Source organism: Leopardus geoffroyi, chromosome B1, assembly GCF_018350155.1.
Source record: "Leopardus geoffroyi isolate Oge1 chromosome B1, O.geoffroyi_Oge1_pat1.0, whole genome shotgun sequence".
Classification (NCBI taxonomy): domain Eukaryota; kingdom Metazoa; phylum Chordata; class Mammalia; order Carnivora; family Felidae; genus Leopardus; species Leopardus geoffroyi.
The window spans coordinates 84,171,159-84,196,090 of record NC_059327.1 but is presented as its reverse complement, the minus strand read 5'-3'; the positions used below and the strand labels follow the sequence as shown (position 1 = coordinate 84,196,090).

Genomic DNA, 24,932 nt, shown 5'->3' with positions numbered 1-24,932 from the left:
ATGCTACATGAATGAGCTCCAGAGACAACTGAATGACTTATTTTCTAAACATACCAGTTCAGATTCAATAAAAGAAACAAGGGGACTAATAATAGAGAAATGTTTTATGCTCTGACCCACAGTGTGCAAGACCCTGATCTTAAAAACAGAATGTTTTAGGGGTGCCTGGCTGGCTCAGGGGATAGAGCATGCAACTCTTGATTTTGGGGTTATAAGTTTGAGTCTCACATTGGGGGTTTAGATTACCTACAGATAAAATCTTAAAACAACAATAAAACACCAAAACATTTTAAGCTAAATATTCTAATATTAAATATTGAGACTATTTATCTTTTATGCTAAGTTCGCGGATCATACTTTATTTTAAACTGTAAGCTATTAGCTGCCTCCATAGATTATGCAAAACTCTGTTAACTTAGATAATTCTTTGAAATTCCAGGCATAAATTCTTAAAGTAATGCATGGCTTGTAAACTTAAAAAAAGATCCCTCTGATTTCAAAGGTTGACAGACTTATAAGTAGGTGAAGCTTGTCTACTCAGTAGAAAAACATAGGGTAAAATTTGGGAGCAATGCTGAGTTAAAGGAGAAAATACATACTCTGTTCCACCCCTCTCCCCAGTCACTACAGCAAGGTGTGAATGATGTATGAAATGACAAATCCTTGGCCCAATGCACGGGAAGAATATAAATACTGCTCTGTAATCACTGCAGTGATGTGCCATTTGCTAAAATTTTCTGCTTAAGTGAGCCCAGAAAAACCTCCTATCATCTGCAAATCAAAAAAAGAAATCAACTCAAATGAAATTATATTATTTTACTATATACAACACTCCCTATTTTCCCTCTTTTTTTTTTCTAGTCCTAACATATTTATTGACTATTAGCCATACTTATCGACCATTAAGATACTTAAGTATTACTGAGAAGTATGCCTAACGAAAAATGTTTAAAAATTTTAAAAAAAGAAGTGTCAAAACACATATATAACCCATAGGATATCAGAAGGATTTTCCATTCCAGAGTCAACCAGACCTGGGTTTGAATCTTGGTTTTGTTTGCATCTAGCTGTGTGATTTCATACATCTTTTTAACTTCTCTGAGCCTTAATCATTTTCCTTTGTGAGGCAGAGTTAATATGTACTCACAATGTGAAAATTAAGTTTGAAGATTAGATGAAATAATATAAGTCATAAAGCGCAACATTCGGCAGAGTATTGGTAAAATTTGGGTCGATTTTTTTCTTTTCTTTTCATGATGGAAGTACCTGTTATGTCATAGAAAGAATGCTACATTTTGAACTGGAAGTCTTGGATTTTCATTTTTCACTTTATAATTTATGAGGTAATTTTGTTGACCTCTTTGAATAGATATTAGCTAGTTTTTAAGGAAAATAGATATTGGTTTCATTCTATAAGAAAAATAAATGATAATGCATACATTAAAGTGTTTAATAAGCACCAGGTATTCATGTTATAAATTGACATATTTGAATAAAAAATATATACATATATAATACCCAAGTTTCCATCAATCTGTTCTTTAGGGACATGAAAAACTATACTTGTTTTATTCTAAAATGATACCATGAGAATTTTGTTTCCGCTCAGTTTCTTCAAGGGCATATTTATTGGAAGTATCTCATAATAAACTGCAAGATGTCCTCAGAATGTGAAGGTTAAGGATAAGTGTATTGGAATTGGACTCCAGGACACCCGGTTTTATATTTAAAATCAAGCTATAATTTGTCTTTTCAATCTTGGTTCTCTCTGTACTTTTCAGTTGCCCTAATTAGTTATGAAAGTTGATGTTGATGATTTACCTTAAGCCAGACTACTTCTTCTCTTTGTATATACTGGGGGAAGTCACCTTTGAAAGAAAAATTCGGCTTAGGTCCCACTACATTACAAACAAGAGCTAATATTTTTGGAAATATTTAAAACCTTCTCCCAGTAGATAGTGTTGTAGAAAACAAACCAAAGCAGAGGAATTACCCCATGCCACTGATAAGAATCTACATCAAAGTGGTGCTTTCAAATGAGGTGACATTCCTATTCAAATGTATAGCTTCATATGCATAAAAATTAGTTGATCACCAGAGGAAAATAATTTTTAAAATCTAATTCAACTCAATAAGACCATGAGCCAAAGAAAATGAAAGATGTCAAGAAAAAGAGAAAATATATATCAGCCAATAACAGGTTTCATTTCCTACATAAAAAAAAAATTAATGCTTAGTAAGATTTGACAAGAGAATGAGGCCAATTCATTTTGATCCTGTGGCAATACTTTGAAGCTTACTTTTTAAACTAGTCTATTTTACATTTCCAGATGCTGTGAAAGGCAATGTATGCAGAAAGCAACACCAATGGGGATTTGGGTATTTCATTTTCCCCACTGTAGTAGTGATTTGGATCTTACTTTTTCTGAAAGCATCTTTAAAGAATTCTTCAGGCTGTCTGGAGAATGCTGGCTTGCAGAATTAAGCAGGAGGTCCGCATGGGTTGCTATCAGAGGTTGTAGTTGATTGATGTTGCTGAGAACTTCTTTTGCTTTGGCTGTGTTTTCAGGTGAATAGTAAATAAACTGGTATCCAGTACTGGAACAACAAACATAAAGGCAAGTTACACAAAAAGTAGAAAGAATTTGCAGCTCTCAGTACCAGATGGCAAATGAGAAACAGAACTCCAAATAGCATGACTTCCTTTTGAACAGATAAGAACTATTCTAAGAGAATTTTACGATGTCCTAAGAGTTTTTTTAGGTAAAATAACCAAGACAATTTTCAGGACCAAGATTTTTTTTGCAGTTTTTTTTTTTTGAAATTTTTAAATGTTTATTTATTTTTGAGAAAGAATGAGATGGAATGTGAGTAGGATAGGGGCAGAGAGAGAGAGGGAGACACAGAATCCGAAGCAAGCTCAAGGCTTTTGAGCTGTCAGCACAGAGCCTGATGTGGGCTCAAACTCATGAACCTTGAGATCATGACCTGAGCTGAAGTTGGACCCTTACCGACTGAGCCATCCAGGTGACCCTAAGATTTTTAAGTGAAATAAATTCAGTTCTGCTCAACCGCCAGGAAGATTCTTTATAATTACATATGTCAGGTATTAATATTCAAAACAAATTATTGTTAATCACTAGAAAACTTGAAGTCACATTAGTATCCGAGAAGTATAAGCCTTTATATTCAGGCCAATCTGAATATAAATCCTGGCTCTGCTCCCTTGTAGCTAGGTGATCTTAGGCAAGCTTCAGTTTCCTCTTCAGGAAATTAGGAATAAATATACAAAACTTCTAAGAGGTGGGTACGACTGATCATAATTCATGTGAAATGCCTAAAATAGTGCCTGATACAGAGCAAGCATTCAATAACTACTACCTATATTCCCCCCACCCCTGTGATACGTAGGGCAGGGTTACTAAACTTTAATAGCTGAGAAATGGGGAGAAAACAAATTAATGCCAAGTGGGCATATGGAGAATTTTATTGGATAGAAAAATATTTATAGCATAAAAATTTCATTATGCTATTTTGTCTCTACCCATTTTGTTCCTAGTAGTTTCTCATTTAACTTGTAAAAAACAAAATTTAAAATTGATTACCAACTGAGGAATATCTGACTTTTATAATCATCATCTAAGAATTAGTCAAGCATACTATGGGGGTAAGGATTCCACAAAAGGAAGGAATCTTTGGATTAGGAAAGACAAAGGAGGCATTCCAGCAGGGAAAGAAATAAACCCAACAAATACTAGCCAAACAAGAAAAAAAAAAAAAAAAAAAGAGGGAAGTTCACAGAACTTGTTTGCATCCTCCCGCAGTCAACTGTCAAAGCACTTTTCATACATCCTGCATTCTGTGTTGAGTATTTATTATTTTCTTTACGTTTACAAGTTAAATTGTTAAAATTCTCAGAATTCCATTTCTTATTTAGAAATATGAGAATCTGTTAGAAAAACTAACATCTTGGGAGCACTCTCCCTTTCCATTCACGCTAATGATTTTTAGGGGAGAGTACCAGTTTCTTCAGGAAGACAACACTCCTTTTGTAAACATATAATGACTATTCATATCATTGATTGATTGATTGATTGATTGATTGGTCTCAATGATTAAAAGAAAAATCCTTGGTTGCTTAGACTATTCAGAAGCTAGGACAAGAATTTGATGAGGGGTACATGTTTGTGAAGGCTAAGAAACACGTTGCTAGTGTGTGGCACAGAAGAATTGGCTCTTAATTTTATACTAACAGACTTTTAAATTTCAGAAGTGAGAGTTTAAAAATAAAACATGACTTAACTACTTATTGTACATATTTCAATGCAAATTAAAGCAAATGGTAAAGAACAATGGTGAGGAGGAGAAAGAAAACAGTTGTCCCTGCCAATTATCTAGAACTCTTTCCAACTCATCTGATCTCAAGCAGGAATGTGTTAAGACCTCTAACAAAAATCACGAACTGGGATGTCTCCCTTACTCATCTGTACTCAGATGGGATACAAAGTTCAATCCAAAACAATCCGTAGGAAATCAAACAACTCTGTGTTATTTTTGCAAAGAAAATGATTATCTTAAGATATTAGTGTGTCACCGGGATGGGGATGATGTCTCTAACAGTGGAGAGAGACTTAACTATAGGCCTGACATGGAAAGCAATGTGTAGTAGCTGCTTGGTGGTCCCTTTACACAGATCTGCTCTTCTGTCATAATTTGCTTTCTGGTGTCATCTTCTGGGTACTGACAGGCCTCGCACAGCTTACCTCTTGGAAAGCAGAGCTCTGGAGGCCATGTGTAGACTTCCATCTTTCTCTTCACATAACTGTCCTCCCTGAGTGGGTCATTCTTGCTTCTCCTAATTTACTCCCATGCATTCTTTTTGACTCCTGTCCCCAATGTCTCCCTTCTTTACTCATATCATACTTCCCTGCCAGTTCACTGTTACTTTATTGCTGAATGTTATCTAATTTCATTATTGTTTTCTACATATTTCTTGCTTTGCAAATTATTTTAGACTCTCCTCTCCAGTTGAGTCTACTACATACCTTTTCCAGATTTATTTCTCACATGTTCTTTCCACTATTGCTAGTTCAGTGGTCCTTAAATTTGAGCAGGCATACAATTCACTTGCGGATGAGGAGAGGGTCTGGGCATTTGCTTAAAAAATGCAGATTTCCTGGCAACACAGATTCTGCCTCAGTGGGTTGTGGCATTTGTAAAAACCATCTCGGTGAAAATCCTGATGCAGACACACAGCTGAGCACTTCTATTTTATTTTTTAAAAAGGTTTTATTTATTTAAGAGAGAGAGAGAGAGAGAGAGAGAGAGAGAGAGAACAGGGAAGGGGCAGAGATAGAGGCAGAGAGAGAGAATCCCAAGCAAGCTTAGCACTATTAGCCCAGAGTCCAACTCGGGACTTGAAATCACAAACTGTGAGATGATGCCCTGAGCAGAAACCAAGAGTCAGATGCTCAACCTACTGAGCCACCCAGGCACCCCAGCTGAGCACTTTTAGAGACACTGCTGCCATTGGTTTGGCTGTGAATCCCCTCTACACCCTTGACCTTGCTACACAGTGACCTTAATAATAAAGGTTCTTTTTCTTATTCTTAGTTCCAAGTTCCTTATTCTTAATTTATTCTAATTTCCATGATACCCTTTCCAAGGCTATCTTTGTACTCCGTCTTTATATCTAGCACCAGTTGTTTTGGTCCTTTCTCATTACCAGTGCTGCCTCCCCTCACTTTTCCCCACCATTCCTTCATCTTTTCCTTCCCAGCATACTGGCTTTCCTCATCCTTTCCTCCCCCAATCTCCCCGGTGGTAGGACATTATCATAACTCCTTCCCCCTCCTCATAAGTCAGTCTCCACTGGAACAAAGTTACATAGCAGCTGTTGATATTCCCAATTAGGTCACCTAATGATGAGCATCTTACCTACTGAGGCAGAAAGATTCATTTTCCACAATAAAAGCCAATGTTAATGTCCAGGGTGAAATACTATGGTATGGGAAAAAAAATATCGCCACCCACAAAATAATTTTAAGTATACATAAATTTCCTCTACCTATTCAGTGCCTTACTCTTTAAACATGTCATATATTTTAATAGTTATAGCTTTTTAAATGGGAAGTTATGAGTATAATTTAATTATCGAGATAAAAAGTATATAGCTAAACTCTATTTTATAGTGGTCTGAAATTGAAACTGAATCCAAACACTTGAATCAACTATCAATCAGACAAAACCAGAAGAAAGACAAAGTATGTGCTTGGACAAAAAATACTTTGTGGGATGTAAGTGATATAGCAAATCATGGATAATGAAAATTGAAATTAATTTTGTAATATTTTTCTATTGATGAAACAGTGGACAAAAGTGCATTATCTGTATATAGACACACTTTAATATGTATCTATTTAATTATTATCAGTTTAATTAGAACACCTCCCCATAACTCATAGAGACATGTACGTGTTGTTACCAGAGAAGTCATATTTGGGAGGTGTAAAGTAAAATAAAGCACTCAGTGAAATAACATTCATATTCATAAACTCTAATTGCTAACCAAAATTCAACCAAAACAGGATCATATCCTCTTACGTTTATTCCACCTCGGTCGCTTTTTTGCTGGTCCTCCTTATCTCCCCACCTTGCAGTGTCGGCACCTTCCAAAGCCCACTTCTTAGGGCACTTCCTTTTTTTAGTCCCCAGGCCCTTCCTAAGTAATTTCATTTAATCTTGTGGTTTAAATACTTCAGTTGTGACGATTCCCAAGTTCACATCTCTAGCCTAGACCTTTTTCCCTGAACTCTAATTAAAAACAAAAGCTCTCCTCTTGACAGCTCCAATTTATCATGTCCCAAACTGAACTCCCTATCTGCTCCTCATTCTCAATAACCAGCTCTTTCTACACGCTTCCCCATCTTAGTTCACGGCAAGTCCGTTCGATGTGATGTATGTCTATTCTCTTCCTCTTTTACCTTTTTCTTTTTTTTTTCTTTTCTTTTTTTTTCCCCAGAAAATTTCTGCTATTTCCTTCAAAACATATGCAGAATTCTTGGGGCGCCTGAGTGGCTCAGTTGGTTAAGCGTCCAACTTCGGCTCAGGTCATGATCTCACGGTCTGTGAGTTCGAGCCCCGCATTGGGCTCTGTGCTGACGGCTCAGAGTCCGGAGCCTGCTTCGGATTCTGTGTCTCCCTCTCTCTCTGACCCTCCCCCATTCATGCTTTGTCTCTCTCTGTCTCAAAAATAAATTAACATTAAAAAAAAAAGAATTCAATCACTTATTTCCACACTCATTGCAACATCCCTGGTGCAAGCCCCTATCATCTTCTACCTAAAAATTGGTTTTCCCATCTCTGCCCTTACTCTAAGACATTGAAATTCTGGGCTTATGCCTAGGGTTGAAGGAGGCAGGGGACAGGTGAGGAGAGAGAAATAAAGCAAGTGCTTCTTTAGTTTCCTGCCCACACCCAGATCCTGGGACTTGCTCTGCCACTTATCTGTGCCTTTCCTCTTCCATGCCCCTGCAACCTCCACTCCTTAACCCATTTGCCCAACCAAGCCACTATTTTGGTAAATAGAGTCGTGGAAGAGTATAGGTTAGAGATGATGAACAGTCAAGGAGAAAAAAAGGGAAGGAAAAGATCAGGGAAGAGAGGCAGAGGCAGAAGAGGATCAGGATTGAGGAACATAGGGGAAAAAATGCTATACAATAATGTGCCTCTGCTCCTGTGGCAGAACTAAATCTCCAGAGAAAAACCTGAGGACTATTTCCACTTATTTTTTTTTTTTTCCTAACTCAAGCACTACTTGTAAAAAAACGATCTTTGAATCCAGAGGGAGGGATAGACATTCTCTCAGTTCTAACGGAGAAGAAAACTATGTGGATAATAAATGAAAATTTACACCTTAGTGCCCTTGAATATATATACCCTTTTGGCTTCACAGGGTTTAACAATGTGCTTCATGAAATTGTAGAAGGTAAACACATACCTCTCTGCTTTCCCCCATGCATCCTTTCCATTTTTTGATAGAATTATAACTTAGAGAAAAGAACTCTAAGGAAAATGGGATTTGATTTTGTTTGCCTCCTATGGACTTCACTTACATAATTAAATTAGTTACATGATCAAAGCTTAAATTAATGCTTATCTTTCAAACTACTCTTTTAAAAAAATATTAGTTTCATGGAAATTTTAGGATCATTGTTTTGAACAGTACACTTGATTCTGCCATTTATTACCTCTGTGACAGGTGATACTAATTAAGAGGAAAAAAAAATCCTACAATTCATTTCAGCTCAACTTACCTTCGAATGAAATTTGCCTATGGTCTCTGATCACAGAGGCTCCTACTATCCCACTTTTCAGTTTACAAGTTCTTATCTGCAATTTCTTAACCATTAAGACATGTCTTTTTTTTTAATGTTTATTTATATTTGAGAAATAGCATGCATGTGTGGGGGGTGGGAGGAAATGAGAGGCAGAGAGAGAAGGAGACAGAGGATCTAAAGCCTGCCCTGTGCTGACAGCAGCAAGCCCAACCAGGGGCTCGAACCCAGGAACCGACTGAGCCAGTCGGGTGCCCCTAAGACCTCTTTTCTACATACAACCTTTCCTTAGCCCTATTCTTGCTCTAATAAAAATCTCCAGGGACTGTTATATGACCTTTAAATAAACACAGTCCAATGTGATTTCATTTCCTTCCATGGCTTATTTCCACTTATTCCTAAATATACTTGTCCTGATTCCTTTGCTAATTTCCAAGGGTCTGGTCACTTCTATTTGTGCCTAGTATGGCTTCCGGTATTTTCATGTTCACTCCTCTATGAAGGTATAATGGAGTAATACCCAAACGAGGTCCCCCGATTCCCTTTCATCTCAAAAACTTTTCAACTCCATCCTGGACCTGATCCATTCACATGTTTTATACAGAGTAAGATAAGGTACCCAAATAGAAACCATTCTCAAATACACTGCACAAGTAAATGTTCCCTTGACTGCAAATTAGCATGAGGGGCCTTTTGGGGGTGATGAAAATGTCCTAAACATTAGAATGTGATGATGATTGCATAGATTTACTAAAAATCATTGAACTGTACATTTAAAATAGGTCAGTCCCAGGGTATGCAAATTACACTACATAAGCAGAGAGTTGAATGGTGGTTGCCAGGGCTAGAGGGAGAGGGAAATGGTGAGTTATTAGTCAAAGGGTACAAAGTTTTGGTTAGACAAGATGTCTAAGTTCTGGAGATATAATGTACAGCACCATGATTATAGTTAATAATACTGTATTGCATACTTGAAATTTGCTAAGAGGATAGATCTTAAATGTTCTCACCACACATACACGTAAAAGAAGACAAAGACAAAGATGCAGAAGAAGATGAAGATGAAGAAGAAGAAAATAACTATGTGAGATGATGTGTAGATTAATTAACTTCATTGTGGTGATAATTTCACTATGTATATATATATCAAAACATCAAGTATTGTACTATATATATATTTATATATATAAATGTATATAGTACTATATATATTATATATTAGTATAGTACAATATATATATTGTGCAGTACAATATATACCATACATAATATATACATATATGTATATATGTATATACAATATACAATATACGTCTATATTGTATATACAATATACGATGTGCTATTGTATATATTGTATATATATTGTAAAATACAATATATATACAGGACATTATATATATATATATATATATAAATGTGTGCACATATATATATATATATGTATATATACACACACATAGTTTTTATTTGTCAACTATACCTTAATAAAGCTGGGCATAAGTAAGCAAATATTTCCATAATATGATATTATAGTGTTAGTGATTATAATTCTGGGATAAGAATACAAGAAAGCAGAAAGTATATTTAAAAGCCATTTCATTTTTTTCCCTGTTAAACCTAAAAAGATTTTTGTAGATGTTTCTAATAAAGCAAAAAATTTTATACTGTGAAATTTACACTAATAATACAAATCTCTTTCATTTTAATAGTTAATAGTCATTGAGTCCACACTACAGGATTAGCATTATGCTAAACATGTAGAGATTATTTTATTTAATCTCGACAACTCTTTGAGGAACAAATTTTATTTCATCATACAGATATGGAAGTTGAAGTTTGGGTAGGTTAAGTAACTTATCCTGGATCACACAACTAGTATGAATGGTAAAACCAAGGTTTCATCCCCAGGTTTATTATCACACAGTTTGAACTCTTAATTATGTTTTACTACCTCATGAACATGATTCGGGCTACTTTAAATTTGGAAAAATTATAATATAATAACTAACACAGGAAACATCTTTTCTTTGGTAACACAATGGTAGGTACAGCCTATAAATATTAAAATAGAATATAATTAAAGACATTCTCATCTTCTAATTAAAACAAAGCTCATTAGAGAAGATACATGATTCTATTTTATAAGACAGGTTCGACTAAAAAACGAATTTGAAAGTTATCTCACAATAAATTGCTTTCAACAAATATTTAATGACTGCTACTGTGTGTATGCATTGAGGAAGGCAAAAGGCCAGAGGTAGCCAGCAAGATAACTGGTGGATGAGCATGATGATACCAGTCCTCTAAATGCCACAAGCCAGGGGTGGTAGCTGAGAAGAAGAAACAGGGAATAAATAACTGCTTTACCTCAGTCTTCTTTCCACAAGACCTTGTAAGCTTAAATATCCTTTGGATAGCTATAGCTTCAGAGCTTGTTTACTAACTACTCAGTCCTATTGCTCTTAAACATGCTTGAGAGGTCAGACATTCATTTACAAGCAATGTCACATGGTATTGGGACAAAGGATGTCACATGGCATCTAACTTTCCATCTATTTTGTAGTTGGAGATTTTTTTCATGTCACCTAGTTTTCCACATTTTCTGGAAGGAGAAGTGGAAAAAGGTTTTATAGAGACATTTCACTCATTCTACAACTAAATAAAAGAGAGGAGAGATAGAAAATAAAACTATCCGAAAAGAATTAGAGCTCTGTCTGCATCTATCAGCACAATTCTCAGTAAACTTACTGTCCTTTCTAAAACATGTGCCTGTACGTTTAGATTGATGTCCTCTGTGTACTTACAATTTCATGTTTTCTTTCAGGTATGTTTTTATATACATCTCTGCATACCTCATAATCCACACACTAATTGAAATGCTACATAGTCACATCACTCCAGTGATGCAAAGAGTTTGCTTATTCATTCATTCAAGATGTTTCTTATATTTTACGATTATGAATAGAATCTATGATCGCCTTTGAAAATTTTACTTTTTTTCTTTCATTTTTTTTTGATTGTAGGTATATTCTTAAATAAGTGCTTCCTGAGGTATATTTGGGAGGGCTATGTATAGAGAACCAATAAAGCTAAAGTCTTAGAAATATGTTTTACTGACTACTTTACAGAGTAATTTTAGGCAGATTCAAACAGTAATCAATCTGAGGGTTAACCACCACACCAAGTCATGTATTTTTTGTAATTGTACAGGTAAAGTGATTTCCTTTTAAAAGTGTGTTCTCAGTGAAGTCCATAAGGAGTTGAATGCACCAACTTTTTTTTTTCTTAAATTTCTATCTGATGGGCAGCAAAATCAATTCTGGAAAGGTCATTTATAACTTACATTATTAGCTAGAACTAACACTGTTCATTATTAAGAGCATTTCTTTTGTATCAAATATCTACTGATTGCATGATAGTGAATAAGCATGGAAGAAGAACCCAAAAGTGGGGACGGAAGTCCAATTTTCTAGCTCTGGTTCTGTCATTATCTGCATGGGTGATTTACTCTTTGGACTCCCATATTCTCATCAATAAAGTAAAGAGGAGAATTTGTGATCTCTGAGATTCCCTGTTGGTTCTAACATTTAAAAGATTCTTTAATCGGAAAAAAGGCACAGACTCAACAAAATGATTTTCTTGTTTCCCAAAACTTCTTTTCATATTGAATATATACAACTGACTTTATTAACTAAGCAATGGAAACAAATGGTTTATTTCTTCTACTCTTTTTCCCAGAAACTTTTGCATTTACCCAATTATATAAACCAGAGTACTAAGAATCCCTCAACCCTGCCTAGTCTCCCTCAAGTACTAATCCAGTTGGATTTAAATTCTTTACAAGTTTTCTTATCGCCATGGTCACCCATTTCTTCTCCTCATTAGTATTATAATGGAGTAATTATTTACCCTTCATTTTTTTCACACTTGGTTCAAAATACAAACCTGATCCTGTTAATCTTTAGACAAAAACCTGCCAGTGAGTCCCATAGCCTACAGTATGAACTGCCAGGACTTGATATTTGGCTCCTTCAGATTTGGCTCCTTTTCTGCCCACCCTTATATCATTTCTCTCTCTCTCTCTCTGTCTCTCATCCTCCCATGTCCCTCCTTCCCCTCTCTCTTGACTTCTCCCCTCCTCTCCCTCCTTCCCTCCCCTTTTCCTTCCCTCTCCTTCTCTCCCAGATTCCCTATGTTCTTGGAATTTTTGAGTCAAGGACAATGGATGACATCACCATACCCACTTGTGCCGTACAGAATCTTGGGAGTCTTTCTTGATGTCTCTGGATTTTTACCTCCCACTCCACACAAACGCACAAAATCCAAACAATTGCTAAGCCCTCCCAAATATCTTGGTAACCAATCTCCTTTTCTGTATCTGTGCTGACATCACCCCAGGCCAAGCCATCTTTCTCCTCTACAAGATCATTGCAATAACTATGTATTCATACAAACCTCATGATGGGGGAAGACACTGGCATTGTTCAAAGTCCCATCTAATAAAGATTTTGCAAAAACAGTATTTTTCTCATGTTACACAAGCCAGTTTTGTGATTTTTCCATGACATAGATCCCATACATACTTTTTCCTTTTTTTTTCTAAGTTAGTACTTTCACTATAATTTTGCAAAGAATGAGATATTCTATAGTTAGCTTATAAAGCTCTGGAAAATATAGTGCTTTTTATTTTCTGGGAATTTACTTGTAGATGAGTTTATTTTCTGCTGTTTTCTGCCTTTGAGACAATGGATATTAAATATCTAAACTAATAGAGAGCTTTATTTTATTATTATTATTATTTTTTTTTATTTTTTTTTTTCAACGTTTATTTATTTTTGGGACAGAGAGAGACAGAGCATGAACGGGGGAGGGGCAGAGAGAGAGGGAGACACAGAATCGGAAACAGGCTCCAGGCTCTGAGCCATCAGCCCAGAGCCCGACGCGGGGCTCAAACTCACCGACGGCGAGATCGTGACCTGGCTGAAGTCGGACGCTTAACCGACTGCGCCACCCAGGCACCCCTATTTTATTATTTTTGAGAGGACAGTATGAGCAGGGGAGAGGGGCAGAGTTGGAGAGGGATGGAAGGAGGAAGGGAGGGAGAAAGAGAGAGAAAGAGAGAGAGACAGAGAGACAGAGAGAGACAGAGAGAGAGAGAGAGAGAGAGAATGTTAAGCAGACTCTATGCTTAAGGTGAACCCAATGCAGGGCTCAATCTCACTACCCTAGGATCATGACCTGAGCCAGAACCAAGAATCGGTAGGTCAAATGACTGAGCCACCCAGGCACCCCTAATAGAGAGCTTTAAAAATATGCTGAAAATTATTCAGTCTTTAACCTGAGTACAAAAGTTCTTCTTTGGATGAAACGCATACTAGTTGAAATGACCTAATAGTGCCATGATTTAATTTTTTTCAGTTTACGATGAAGGAGAAATGCAACTCCTGATTTACAGAAAATAAGTCCTTAAACCATATTATTTTTTCATATTTAGTTTTTAAAGAAAAGCTTCTCTCTGTAATTTGCTTATTAGAGTTCATATTTTATCTTCTAAGTCCCAATCTTTCTGTTGATTAACTTTTTCTTCCCAAATAAAACCAGAAGTCTTATTTTAGTAACTGTGAATTAAAACATTTAATTATAAAGTCAAATTATCTTCCTGAGAAATTGTGATGATATATTTTAAAAGTCTTTCCTTAAAACCTCAAGATTTTAACCACTCTTTCTAGCAATGTAATGATTTCAAAAGAAATCAGCCACATCAATAGTTCAAACAAAGAAAAAGGAGGGTGAGAAGTTCAGTGACTTTCTGAAAACCTCAAATTAAGATTGATGATGTATTTTATCATTTTAGACACTTTTCTCTTCACCAAATTTATTACCACTATAAATTCTAGGTCATTTAACAAACTTATTTTCATTTACAATTAAAGTCATTTCTTTAAAGGAAAGATTCAATTTTTAAGAATTCTGAACTGTCACACTACATACAGTGCTTCCTGCCTACACTTGAGATCACACTTGGCTTCACAAGCTTTTGGGTAGGTGACTGGAAAAATGTCACCAACTAAAATGTTAAAGTCACTATTGCATTACAAATGTTGAATCAGATTTTAGGTTGGGCTATTTTTTACAAAATTTATCACCTATGTCCTTTCAGAACACATAAAAGTATATTTTGCCTTCCTAGTGAGGTGCAAACAAATGCAAACATTCTAAAATCTGAAAAATGGCTTTTTTTTAAAGAGAGAGAGATAGAGAACATGAGTAGTAGAGGGAGAGAGAGAATCCCAAGCAGGTTTCCATGTCCAGTGTGGAGTCCAAAGTTGGGCTGGATTTCTTGAACTGTGAGATCATGACCCAAGCCAAAATCAAGAGTTGGATGCTAGGGGCGCCTGGGTGGCGCAGTCGGTTAAGCGTCCGACTTCAGCCAGGTCACGATCTCGCGGTCCGTGAGTTCGAGCCCCGCGTCGGGCTCTGGGCTGATGGCTCAGAGCCTGGAGCCTGTTTCCGATTCTGTGTCTCCCTCTCTCTCTGCCCCTCCCCCGTTCATGCTCTGTCTCTCTCTGTCCCAAAAATAAATAAACGTTGAAAAAAAAAAAAATTAAAAAAAAAAAAAAAAAAAAGAGTTGGATGCTTAACTAACTGAGCCACCCAGGCAGCCCTGAAAAATGGCTGTTTTTAAAGCTTATGACATATTTTCTACAAATATCTGTTTTGTATTTCTATTTCTGTTTCCTGACTCTATTTCTGTTTCCTGGTTCCACAAATATTCCCTATATTTCTGTTACCTGATGCAGTCACACTGATGTCTTCAGGCAGAGGAGAGATACTCCTATAACAGGCAATCAATCCTTCAACAACAAAAGTTAGTTCCTGAGGATACTGTCTGTGGTAAACCGGACACACTCAGTCCATGTGCTCATGGCACACACAGTCCAGAGGAGAAGGTAGACAATTAGGGATGATTGTACATGGGAGGCTTCAAATAGAAGTGGTCTAGCCAAGGGGTCAAAGAAAGCTTGCAGGGGGCACTGAAAGTGAGCTAGTTCCGTCTGGCTCATATAAGGGGTGTGATAGACAAAAATTTAGAAGAAAGTGGGGCCAGATAACACATGAATATATCCGGCACCTTGAACTTTACACTTTAGGCAAGAAGCAGCTAAGAAATATCCAATATTAGGAAACCACAAGATTGTATTTGCCTTTTAGAAATATTACTCCAACCAAGGTGAGAAAAATGGATTGGATGAGAGCCAACCTGGAGAGAGAATGATTAAGAGATTTGGTGGTAGAATATTTAAAACATGGTGATTCCATGGGTTAGAGTTACCATAACCCATAATTTATTATTTAAATAAATGATTTCCTGAAAAATAAGAAGGTAGAACTGATAGTACTGATTTTATTTTACTTTATTTTATTAGTTTTTGGAAGTGGAAGCAAAGGAAGAAAAATAGTCAAGGATTTCCGCTTTCTAGGTTGAACATCTAGGTGAATGGTGCTGAATTTTATTTAGAAAAGATATTCTCAAGAGAAGTTTGAGGGAAAGGGATTGAGGGATGATTGAATATGTTGACATTGAAGTATTTGGATGATACCATTAATGCAGAACTGTCTTCTAGATGGTTCTAAATGTACGTCTGGACTCATGCGCCAAACCTGGGCTTAACACAGACATGGTGTCTGAAGCCCAGTGCTTGAGAATATGTGGGCAATTAGGCATTTTATGCACATTGACACAACTTTTTTTGGAAAACAACATGGCAGCATCTCTAATATTTAACCACCTCAACTAAGAACTTTAGGAGTTTATCAAAAAGAAATACAAATTTTCAGGGATATAAAATAAGGGTGTATCTTGTAGATGCAGGTGGTTATAGCAAAAAGTGGAAATAATCTAAATGACCATCAATATTGAATTGGTTAGATAATAATGCTGCATTCAATAAATAAAATCCTACATAGCTTTTAGAAAAAATGAGATCTACGGGAACTGAAATGAAGCATTGTGAAAACATTTTTTCTGAGTGAAAATATACCTGTTTATATATTTTTCATAAAAAATAGCTAATATCTATTAGGTCCTCATTATGTGCCAGGTACTGTTAGAAAATATTTGGTGTATGTGAAGTCATCAAATCTTGAGAACAACCCTATGAGCCAAGCAACATTTCCACAGCACAACTGAGGAAACTTAGTTATATTGAGGTGAGGCAATTTGACTAATGTTACAAAGCTACTAAGTGCCCAAACCATGATTTAATCTATAAAGGGACTGGAGTCTATGAATTGTCTGAAAGTTTCTGCCTTAACCCAGAATGGGGGTCAGAAAAATAAAACTTAGTTATGGAAAAGTCAAGAACATTACATTCCCATGAACCTGAGTTTGTGGACTGAGTCATAGCCATTGATAATTCAACTGGTTGGATGCCTAGAAGAAATTACACAGGGAAACACATTTACTGTTCCAATCGGTTTATTCTAGGGAGAGATAAGGGAAAAGGTAGGCTTTTCACTTTATATGCTTCTTTATTCTCTGAATTTGTGTGCTACAAGCAAATTTTATTTTTCTATAGTTAAAAAGAGAATAAAGAAGGGAAACACTGCATTACAAATTCATTTAGGATCGTATGCAAGTTAAAAAACCCTTTTATTTCCTCGTGTCACATGTAGTTTAATGCCTTGCAAGCCTAATCATTTAGTTTGTTCAGTATGTTCAAGTCTCAACATGACTATTTATTTAAACACATTTTATTTTCTTGTTATTCCAAACTATAAATGTGTGAGAGATAAAACCCACTTACTCTTTAAGATTTGATGTTGTTGTACAAGGAGCTGGCTACATGCGGGGAAATGCACATGGAGAGGAAAAACCTGGTACATAGTTTTGGCAGACCTAGCTTTCTATTTGCTCAAATATGAACTGAGCAGAGAGCTAAGAGTGGCTGAGGAAGACTAAATCATAGGTGGAAGAAAATATACCCTCAAGGAATCAAATTATAATCTGCACAAAGAACGAAATTGTTATCTCCTTGAAAATAACATATTGCCAGTTGCTGGTTCAAAAGAAAAAAAATAATGGATAGGGCTTTTATTAACACCTACTCTTTATTTCCACAGGGCCTGTGTGTGTGTGTGTGTGTGTGTGTGTGTGTGTGTGTGTGATATAAAGTATTTTTTCCAAAAGGAAAGAAAATGCATTTGGAAGTGAACAGAACATGAATTTTAGCTATAACCTATGATAGTGATATTTTATTTTATTTTATTTTATTTTATTTTAGTTTAGTTTAGTTTAGTTTATTTATTTGGAGAAGGAGAAAGAAACTGGGGGAGGGGCAGAGAGAGAGGGAGAGAGAATCCCAACCAGGCTCTGCATTGTCAGTGCAAAGCCCAATGGGGAGTCCAAACCTACAAACCATGAGATCATGACCTGGGCCAAAATCAAGTCAGACACTCAATGACTAAACCACCAAGGTGCTCCTATAAGACTGATATTTTAAATAGACTAGCTTTGCTGGATTGGGCACGACTTCCAAAGAACCACAAACACATAGATATTTTTTTTCACTGTAGAACATTCATTTAATGTCCAGAGAAGAATTAGCCATCTTAAGCCATTTTGAATTTTTAAGTTCATAATAGAAAAGAAATAAAGCTGTAAATTACATGTGGGAAAACAAACTAGAAGAGACCATACCAGTATGCCACCAGTAACTGTCTTGTTGAGGAGGGAGATTATAAGTAATTTTACTCTTTCTTTTGACTTTTCTATACTTTCCAAAAAAAATACACTCAAAAAGCAAATAATCCAATTAAAAAATAGGCAGAGTATACAAACACACATTTCTCCAAAAAAGATATATAGATGGCCAACAGACACATGAGAAGACCCTCAATATCAGTCATCATCAGGGAAATGCAAATCAAAACCACAATGAGCTATCACCTCACACCTGTAAGAATGGCTAAAATTGAAACACAAGAAACAGTAAGTGTAGGTGAGGATGTGGAGAAAAAGGAATCCTCTTACATTGTTGGTGGGAATGGAAACTGGTGCAACCATTGTGAAAAACAATATGGAAGTTCCTCAGAAAGTTAAAAATAGAACTACCCTATGAACCAGTAATTGCACTACTCGGTATTTATCCAAAGAATACAAAAATACTACTACAAAAATACTAATTCAAAAATACTAATTCAATACTAATACAAATTCATGCATGCACCCCTATGTTTATAGCAGCATTATTTTTAGTAGCCAAGTTATAGAAGCAGCCCAAGTGTCCATCTAGAGATGAATGGATAAGGAAGATGTGATATATTCATACAATGGACTATTATTCAGCCATAAAGAAGAATGAAGTCTTGCTATTCCAATGACACGGTTGATGCTAGAGTATAATGCTAAGTGAAATAAGTCAGTCAGAGAAGGGCAAATTCCTATGGTTTCATTTGTATGTGGAATTTAAGGAACAAAACAGATGAGCAAAGGAAAAGAGAGAGACAGAGAGAGAGAGAGACAGAGAGAGAGAGACAGAGAGAGACAGAGAGAGAGGGAAACCAAGAAACAGATTCTTAACTATAGAGACCAAACTGATGGTTACAGGAGGGGATGTGGTTAGGGGGATGGGTGAAATAGGTGACAGGCATTAAGGAGTGCACTTGCCATGATGAGCACCAGGGAGATGTATGAAAGTGTTGATTCAGTATATTGTACATTTGAAACTAATATTACACTGTATGTTAAGTATTATCAGTAGAAAATATTTTTAAAAATCTCTATTATTGAGGGGCACCTGGGTGGCTCAGTCGGTTAAGCATCCGACTTCAGCTCAGGTCATAATTCCACATCTCGTGAGTTCAAACTTTGCATCGGGCTCCCTGCTGTCAACACAGAGCCCACTTTGGATTCTTTGTTTCCTCTCTCTCTGTCCATCCCCCACTAGTGTTCTCTCTGTCTCTCTCTCTCTTTCTGTCTCTGTCTCTTTCTCTCTCAAATAGAAATAAATATTTAAAAAATACATATACACTATTCAAAGATCCAAAATGCTACTGAAAAGACATACGGCATGATCTCTTGGTGCTTACAAAATACTAAACAGATCACACAGTTGTGATCTCAAACTAAACTACTCTGCCAGTGAGTGACAAGACAAAATTCTAGAAGAAATCCAGAGATCAAACTAGAGACAAAGAAAGAGCTTCAGTAGGAAAAAAATAACTAGAGACAGAGAAACAGCTTCGGTAGGAAAAATATAATAATTGGCTCCCTAAATCAAATCACATATGCAGTCTTATTACTTTCATTGAATATATTTGAATCACTCATTCTTTCATAAAAAAAAAATAAGAATCTCAGTCTTCGTAAGTGCTTCCTAGGCTGCTCATAGTTAGTGGAGAGAATACAAAAAGGGATGAGTTGGAAAACTCAGATAGATTTGCTTAGACATCTCAGCTCTACATTACTAACTAAAAATGTTGCTTTATGTTTTATCTCCACAAATTAAGTAGCGTAAGAAGAATATGTATCAAAGGTAGTGGTATGAAATTCTGCATCCAGTTCTCCCATTTCTGGTTTATAGAATGCCTGCTATACTGGAGGCTACACAGAGCTTCCTTTCCTACTGCAATATTTTTCTTTTTACCCAAGCAGTCTCCTATCTATAATAGAGAATGAGGAAATACCTATTTGTATTTCTCCTTGTAACAGGAAAGTTTTCCTCAGAGTTTTTGCCATATGATTACATAGCCATTGATCTCTTAAAGGTAAGACTGGTTTGTGTAACTCTTTGCATTAACATCCTGCTTTCCTTCAGAACATTTCCCCAAATTCTAGTACAGGCTCAGCTTGTTGTAGGCTCAAGGAGAATCTACAATATTCCTGTCAGTAAAATTTTAGTTCATTTTCTTTATGACTTTTCCAAGTGATTTTTTTTCTCTCTTCTGTTTGAAATTGTGGGGTAGTAACTACTGATTTTGGGCACCTGGAATGACAGACTGGGGGGAGGGGTGGAAAGACCAAGGCACTTCCTCCTCCAGGCAGGCATGTGACATTAAGTCATTTGCAGGGAGTTGGTTCTGAATGCTCCAAATGAATAGGCAGATCACAGGGAATTAATATTCTCAAACAAGAGTTGACACTGCCCTTCACTGGTACTTTTTCTTCTTTATAAAGGCTCTTGGTTTTCATGAGTTACTTTTTCATTTTAAGGAAAGGTTTATGCTTTTAGGTCATGATCCTACTCAAAGCTCTGGCTGAGTCTGAAATTCCTGCTGAAATCAGAAATGATCAAAGCAGGCAATATGCGTGGTTGTGGCAATTCCCCCCTTTCTTTTAAACAATAACAAAAGGAAAAAAAAATGATCATATTTTGAGGGAGGAATCCACAAGTTTTAAGTAGCTTCCAGATACATCACTGATTCCAGGGACATGTAGATGTTTGATGTAACTATTAAAGACAATGCCTTACACATCCTAATTCTGGTCTTTAAAAAAATACATGTGCAATTAGGCTTTTGGCTCATATAAATCTCATGTTTACAGCATGAAAACCCTTATAATATGCTCAATTTTATTTGTTTGCATGTTACTTCAGCCCAAGTTGTCTCAAATCAAAATTATTATAGCTCCCATCTTTGCTTCTGTTTTGTAACTGTTTAGTGAGTTCAGGATTCTTTAAACACAAAGTTCTAGTATGCAAGTTGTAATATTTTTCTTATTTCAACAAATACTACTTTGCATAGATTTCTTTCCTCCTGCTACATATCAATTGAGGTTCTATACATTTTTCAAGTTCATTTCATCTGTGTCACTATTCTTGTTTTTATTTTCCACACCCTTCCTCAGCCTCAGTGGTGCTCAACTCTAGCTACACATTTGTCTTACCTGGAAAGCTTTTAAAACATACCAATACATGGGCTACATTCCCAGGACTTTCACTTAATTGGTCTGGGGTGCTATTTTGCCATAGATAAAATCTTTTAATTAAAAAAAATGCTTTTTTTTTATTTTTGAGGCAGAGACAGAGAGACAGAGTGTGAGCAGGAGAGGGGCAGAGAGAGAGGGAGACACAGAATCTGAAGCAGGCCCCAGGCTCTGAGTTGTCAGCACAGAGCCTATATGGGGCTGGACCTCATGAACTAGGAGATCATGACCTGAGCCAAAGTCGGACACTTCACCAACTGAGCCACCCAGGGACTCCTAGATAAAATCTTTTGTTTATTTATTTTTATTTTTTTTAATGTTTATCTATTTTGAGACACAGAGAGACATAGTACAGGTGGGAGAGGGGCAGAGAGAGAGGGAGACAAAATCTGAAGCAGGCTCCAGGCTCTGAGCTGTCAGTACAGAGTCCAACACGGGGCTTGAACTCAAGAACCGTGAGATAACAAACTGAGCTGAATTTAGACACTTAACCGACTGAGCCACCCAGTCACCCCTAGATAAAATCTTTTAAAGCTCCAAAGAGAATTGTAATATGCAACAAGGTTGATAACCCCTGCTCCATGTATTATGATTATTTGTGAGACTTGATCTCCCACTTGAATTTTCAGCAGCTTAAATCAGAGACTGTATCTGATTCATGTGTGAATTCCAATGCCTGCTGAATTTGAACCTGCATGCCAAGTACTCTGTGGGGCACATTAGAAGATCCAAATTTTAAGAGGACATCATCTTTTCATTAAGGAAATCACAAACTGTTATGGAAACATCAGAAAAGAACAAACCTAACACATCATAACTGTGACCTAATAAAGCTATAAGGAGATTAAAAATAATATATTAGGATAGAGAGTCAAATCAACTTGAAAATTAGAAAGACATAACAGAGAAGGTAGAACCTTAGGATGGACGATGTGTGGAAGTTTGAATAGGTTCATGTATATGGTTTTGACAGAAAGAAACAGAAAATAATGGGGAGATGAAAACAGAAGAATTTCTTGTACAAGGGAACAGAATAAGGAGATAAGAGGTGGGAAAGTATGAAGTACTTCAGGGAAACAGTTTGTATAGCATTTAGGAAGAGCAGAAAGTTGGTGGGGTGAGATCATGCTGGCTTTGAATACCCAATGGATGGGCATGGACTCCTTGAAGGATTCTGATCAGAGGAGTAATATACTCAGATATTTGTGCTTTAAAAAGACCACTCTTCCTGGGGCACCTGGGTGGCTCGGTCTGTTAAGCGTCCGACTTTGGCTCAGGTCATGATCTCACTGTTTGTGGGTTCGAGCCCTGCATTGGGCTCTGTGCTGACAGCTCGGAGCCTGGAGCCTGCTTCTGATTCTGTGTCTCCCTCTCTCTGCCCCTCCCCTGTTCATGCTGTCTCTCTCTGTCTCTCAAAAATAAATACATGCAAAAAAAAGTTAAAGAAAAAAGACCACTCTTCCTAATTATCTTGTAGCCTTTATTTATTTAAAAAAAATTTTAATGTTTATTTATTATTGAGAGACAGAGAGAGAGAGAGAGAGACAGAGCATGAGCAGGGGAGGGACAGAGAGAGAGGGAGACACAGAATCCGAAGCAGGCTCCAGGCTCTGAGCTGGCAGCACAGAGCCACACACGGGGCTCACACTCACAAACTGTGAGATCATGACCTGAGCCAAAGTCAGACACTTAACAGACTGAGCCATCCAGGCGCTCCTCTTGTAGCCTTTAAAACATACTTTTTTTGTGATCTGAATTACATTATATAAATACTATGAGCAAGGCTTTCTTATACTAAAACCCTTTTCATTGTGTGGTCAATGTATTCATCAAAAAATATATCACTGGGGCGCCTGGGTGGCGCAGTCGGTTAAGCGTCCGACTTCAGCCAGGTCACGATCTCGCGGTCCGTGAGTTCGAGCCCCGCGTCGGGCTCTGGGCTGATGGCTCAGAGCCTGGAGCCTGTTTCCGATTCTGTGTCTCCCTCTCTCTCTGCCCCTCCCCCGTTCATGCTCTGTCTCTCTCTGTCCCAAAAATAAATAAACGTTGAAAAAAAAATTAAAAAAAAAATATCACTGAGGAACAGACACATAAATTACATCTGTTCTCAGGTGACAGTACGTCATTCGCATAGCTGAGAAGAAAACAGATGAAGGTGAAGTAGGAAAATGGCTGTGGTGGTTCCCCTAAAAAACTGACTTAAAATATTTGGCTATCTTTTGGGGAGGTATCAAAAGAAAGAAGTGAAGGAAATTCCTTCACTTAATGTGCTTTTCTGCAGTGCCAAATGTAAATAAATGTGCAAGTTTAAGTTACTCATTTCATGTAGTCTCATATTTACTTTTCTATTATTGCTTTTGACTGACAAGTGCAATATTTGCTGTTGAAAAAGCCTGCAGGAAGATAATTTGAATAGTATGGTATCACTTTAGGCATAAAGTCTTTGTTTAGATCACCCCTTAACTTGATGGACAGGCTGATACCAAGCTCATCTGTGTATTGCTTCAGCAAGCCATATTTGTCCTACATCACTTTCCTACAGAGTACTTTTGAGATCTACACCAAATTGTTTTTTTAATTAGAAACATCTCATTGTTTTTTTTTTTATTAATAAAGTCATCAGTAAAACAATGGGATATATAACACATATGAAAACCCTAAAGCAAATCAATGTTTGTAAGCTTTGGATGCATTTTTCTCTTTTATTTTAAATTTGATCCTAGAAGGCTATGTGCGTGTGTGTGTGTGTGTGTGTGCACGCGCGTATGTGTGCATGTGATTATATGTATATAAACATCCCAGTGAAGTGAAGGATAGTGAAGAACTCAGATATTCATGCAGGTATTTAAAACTCAAAAAATACAATTCAAAATCTAACACACAACTCAACATTTGTCTTTAATAGCAGCATGTAGTAATATTTTATGAAATTACATGGTTAGGTTCCATGTATCATCACATGCCAATTCTGTACATGCTCAACTAGATTTTATGTGCCCTACGGACAGTTTTCAGCCTTTTAGCTGTGTTATAAACACAAAAATTTGATTGAGAAAAGCAAATAGATTAGGTGAATTCTCACCTAAGATTAGAGACTTCTAGTTCCAGGAAAGATGGAGTAAACACAATCTATTTTACTTCTCTAATTACAAAAAAACTCTGGACAAAATCTATATGCCATTTATCAGAAGAATCTAAAAGGTGGAGAAATGAAGGCAGATTGACTAGGTGCCTCAAGACTTAAAGAATGACATGACAGTGAGTTCCATGGTTGTTTTGTTTGTTTGTTTTTTTCCTTGTCTCATACATCCCAGCAATGTAGTAAAATGCCAAATAAAAATAGCAACCAAGAAAAGCCAAAGGATTGGTAAAGGGTGGGCAAACAGAATAAAAAAACTTTTAATCATATTTGTCTGTTCTAGGGATGATATTATAAAAATGGCAGGTTGCTCCCTGACTCAAAGAATGGTGCAGCAGGAGGTCAGTGAGAAACACCCCTCCCTGATAGAGCCCATGGACAGAAACCTGTATTCTACTCCCATTCCCATTTCAGTAAAGAGATATAGCATCCTTGCCCTGTGAAGTCTGTGATAACTGACTTCCAGCCTCCATGAATTAAATAGGAGGTGCCCCTCCCCTCAGATGCCCTGGTTGCAATTCTCATT

General features: G+C 36.6%; 1 protein-coding gene across 12 annotated transcripts in view; it reads right to left on the bottom strand.

Moving 5' to 3' along the window:
• INPP4B (inositol polyphosphate-4-phosphatase type II B) overlaps positions 1-24,932 on the bottom strand; it is a 778,265-nt gene that overhangs the window by 130,511 nt on the left and 622,822 nt on the right. For all 12 annotated transcript variants that reach the window (XM_045466827.1, XM_045466836.1, XM_045466862.1 and 9 more), the window contains one exon: positions 2,421-2,598. In XM_045466827.1, coding sequence (XP_045322783.1) covers positions 2,421-2,598 — 178 coding nt within the window. The remainder of the gene's footprint in view (positions 1-2,420; positions 2,599-24,932) is intronic.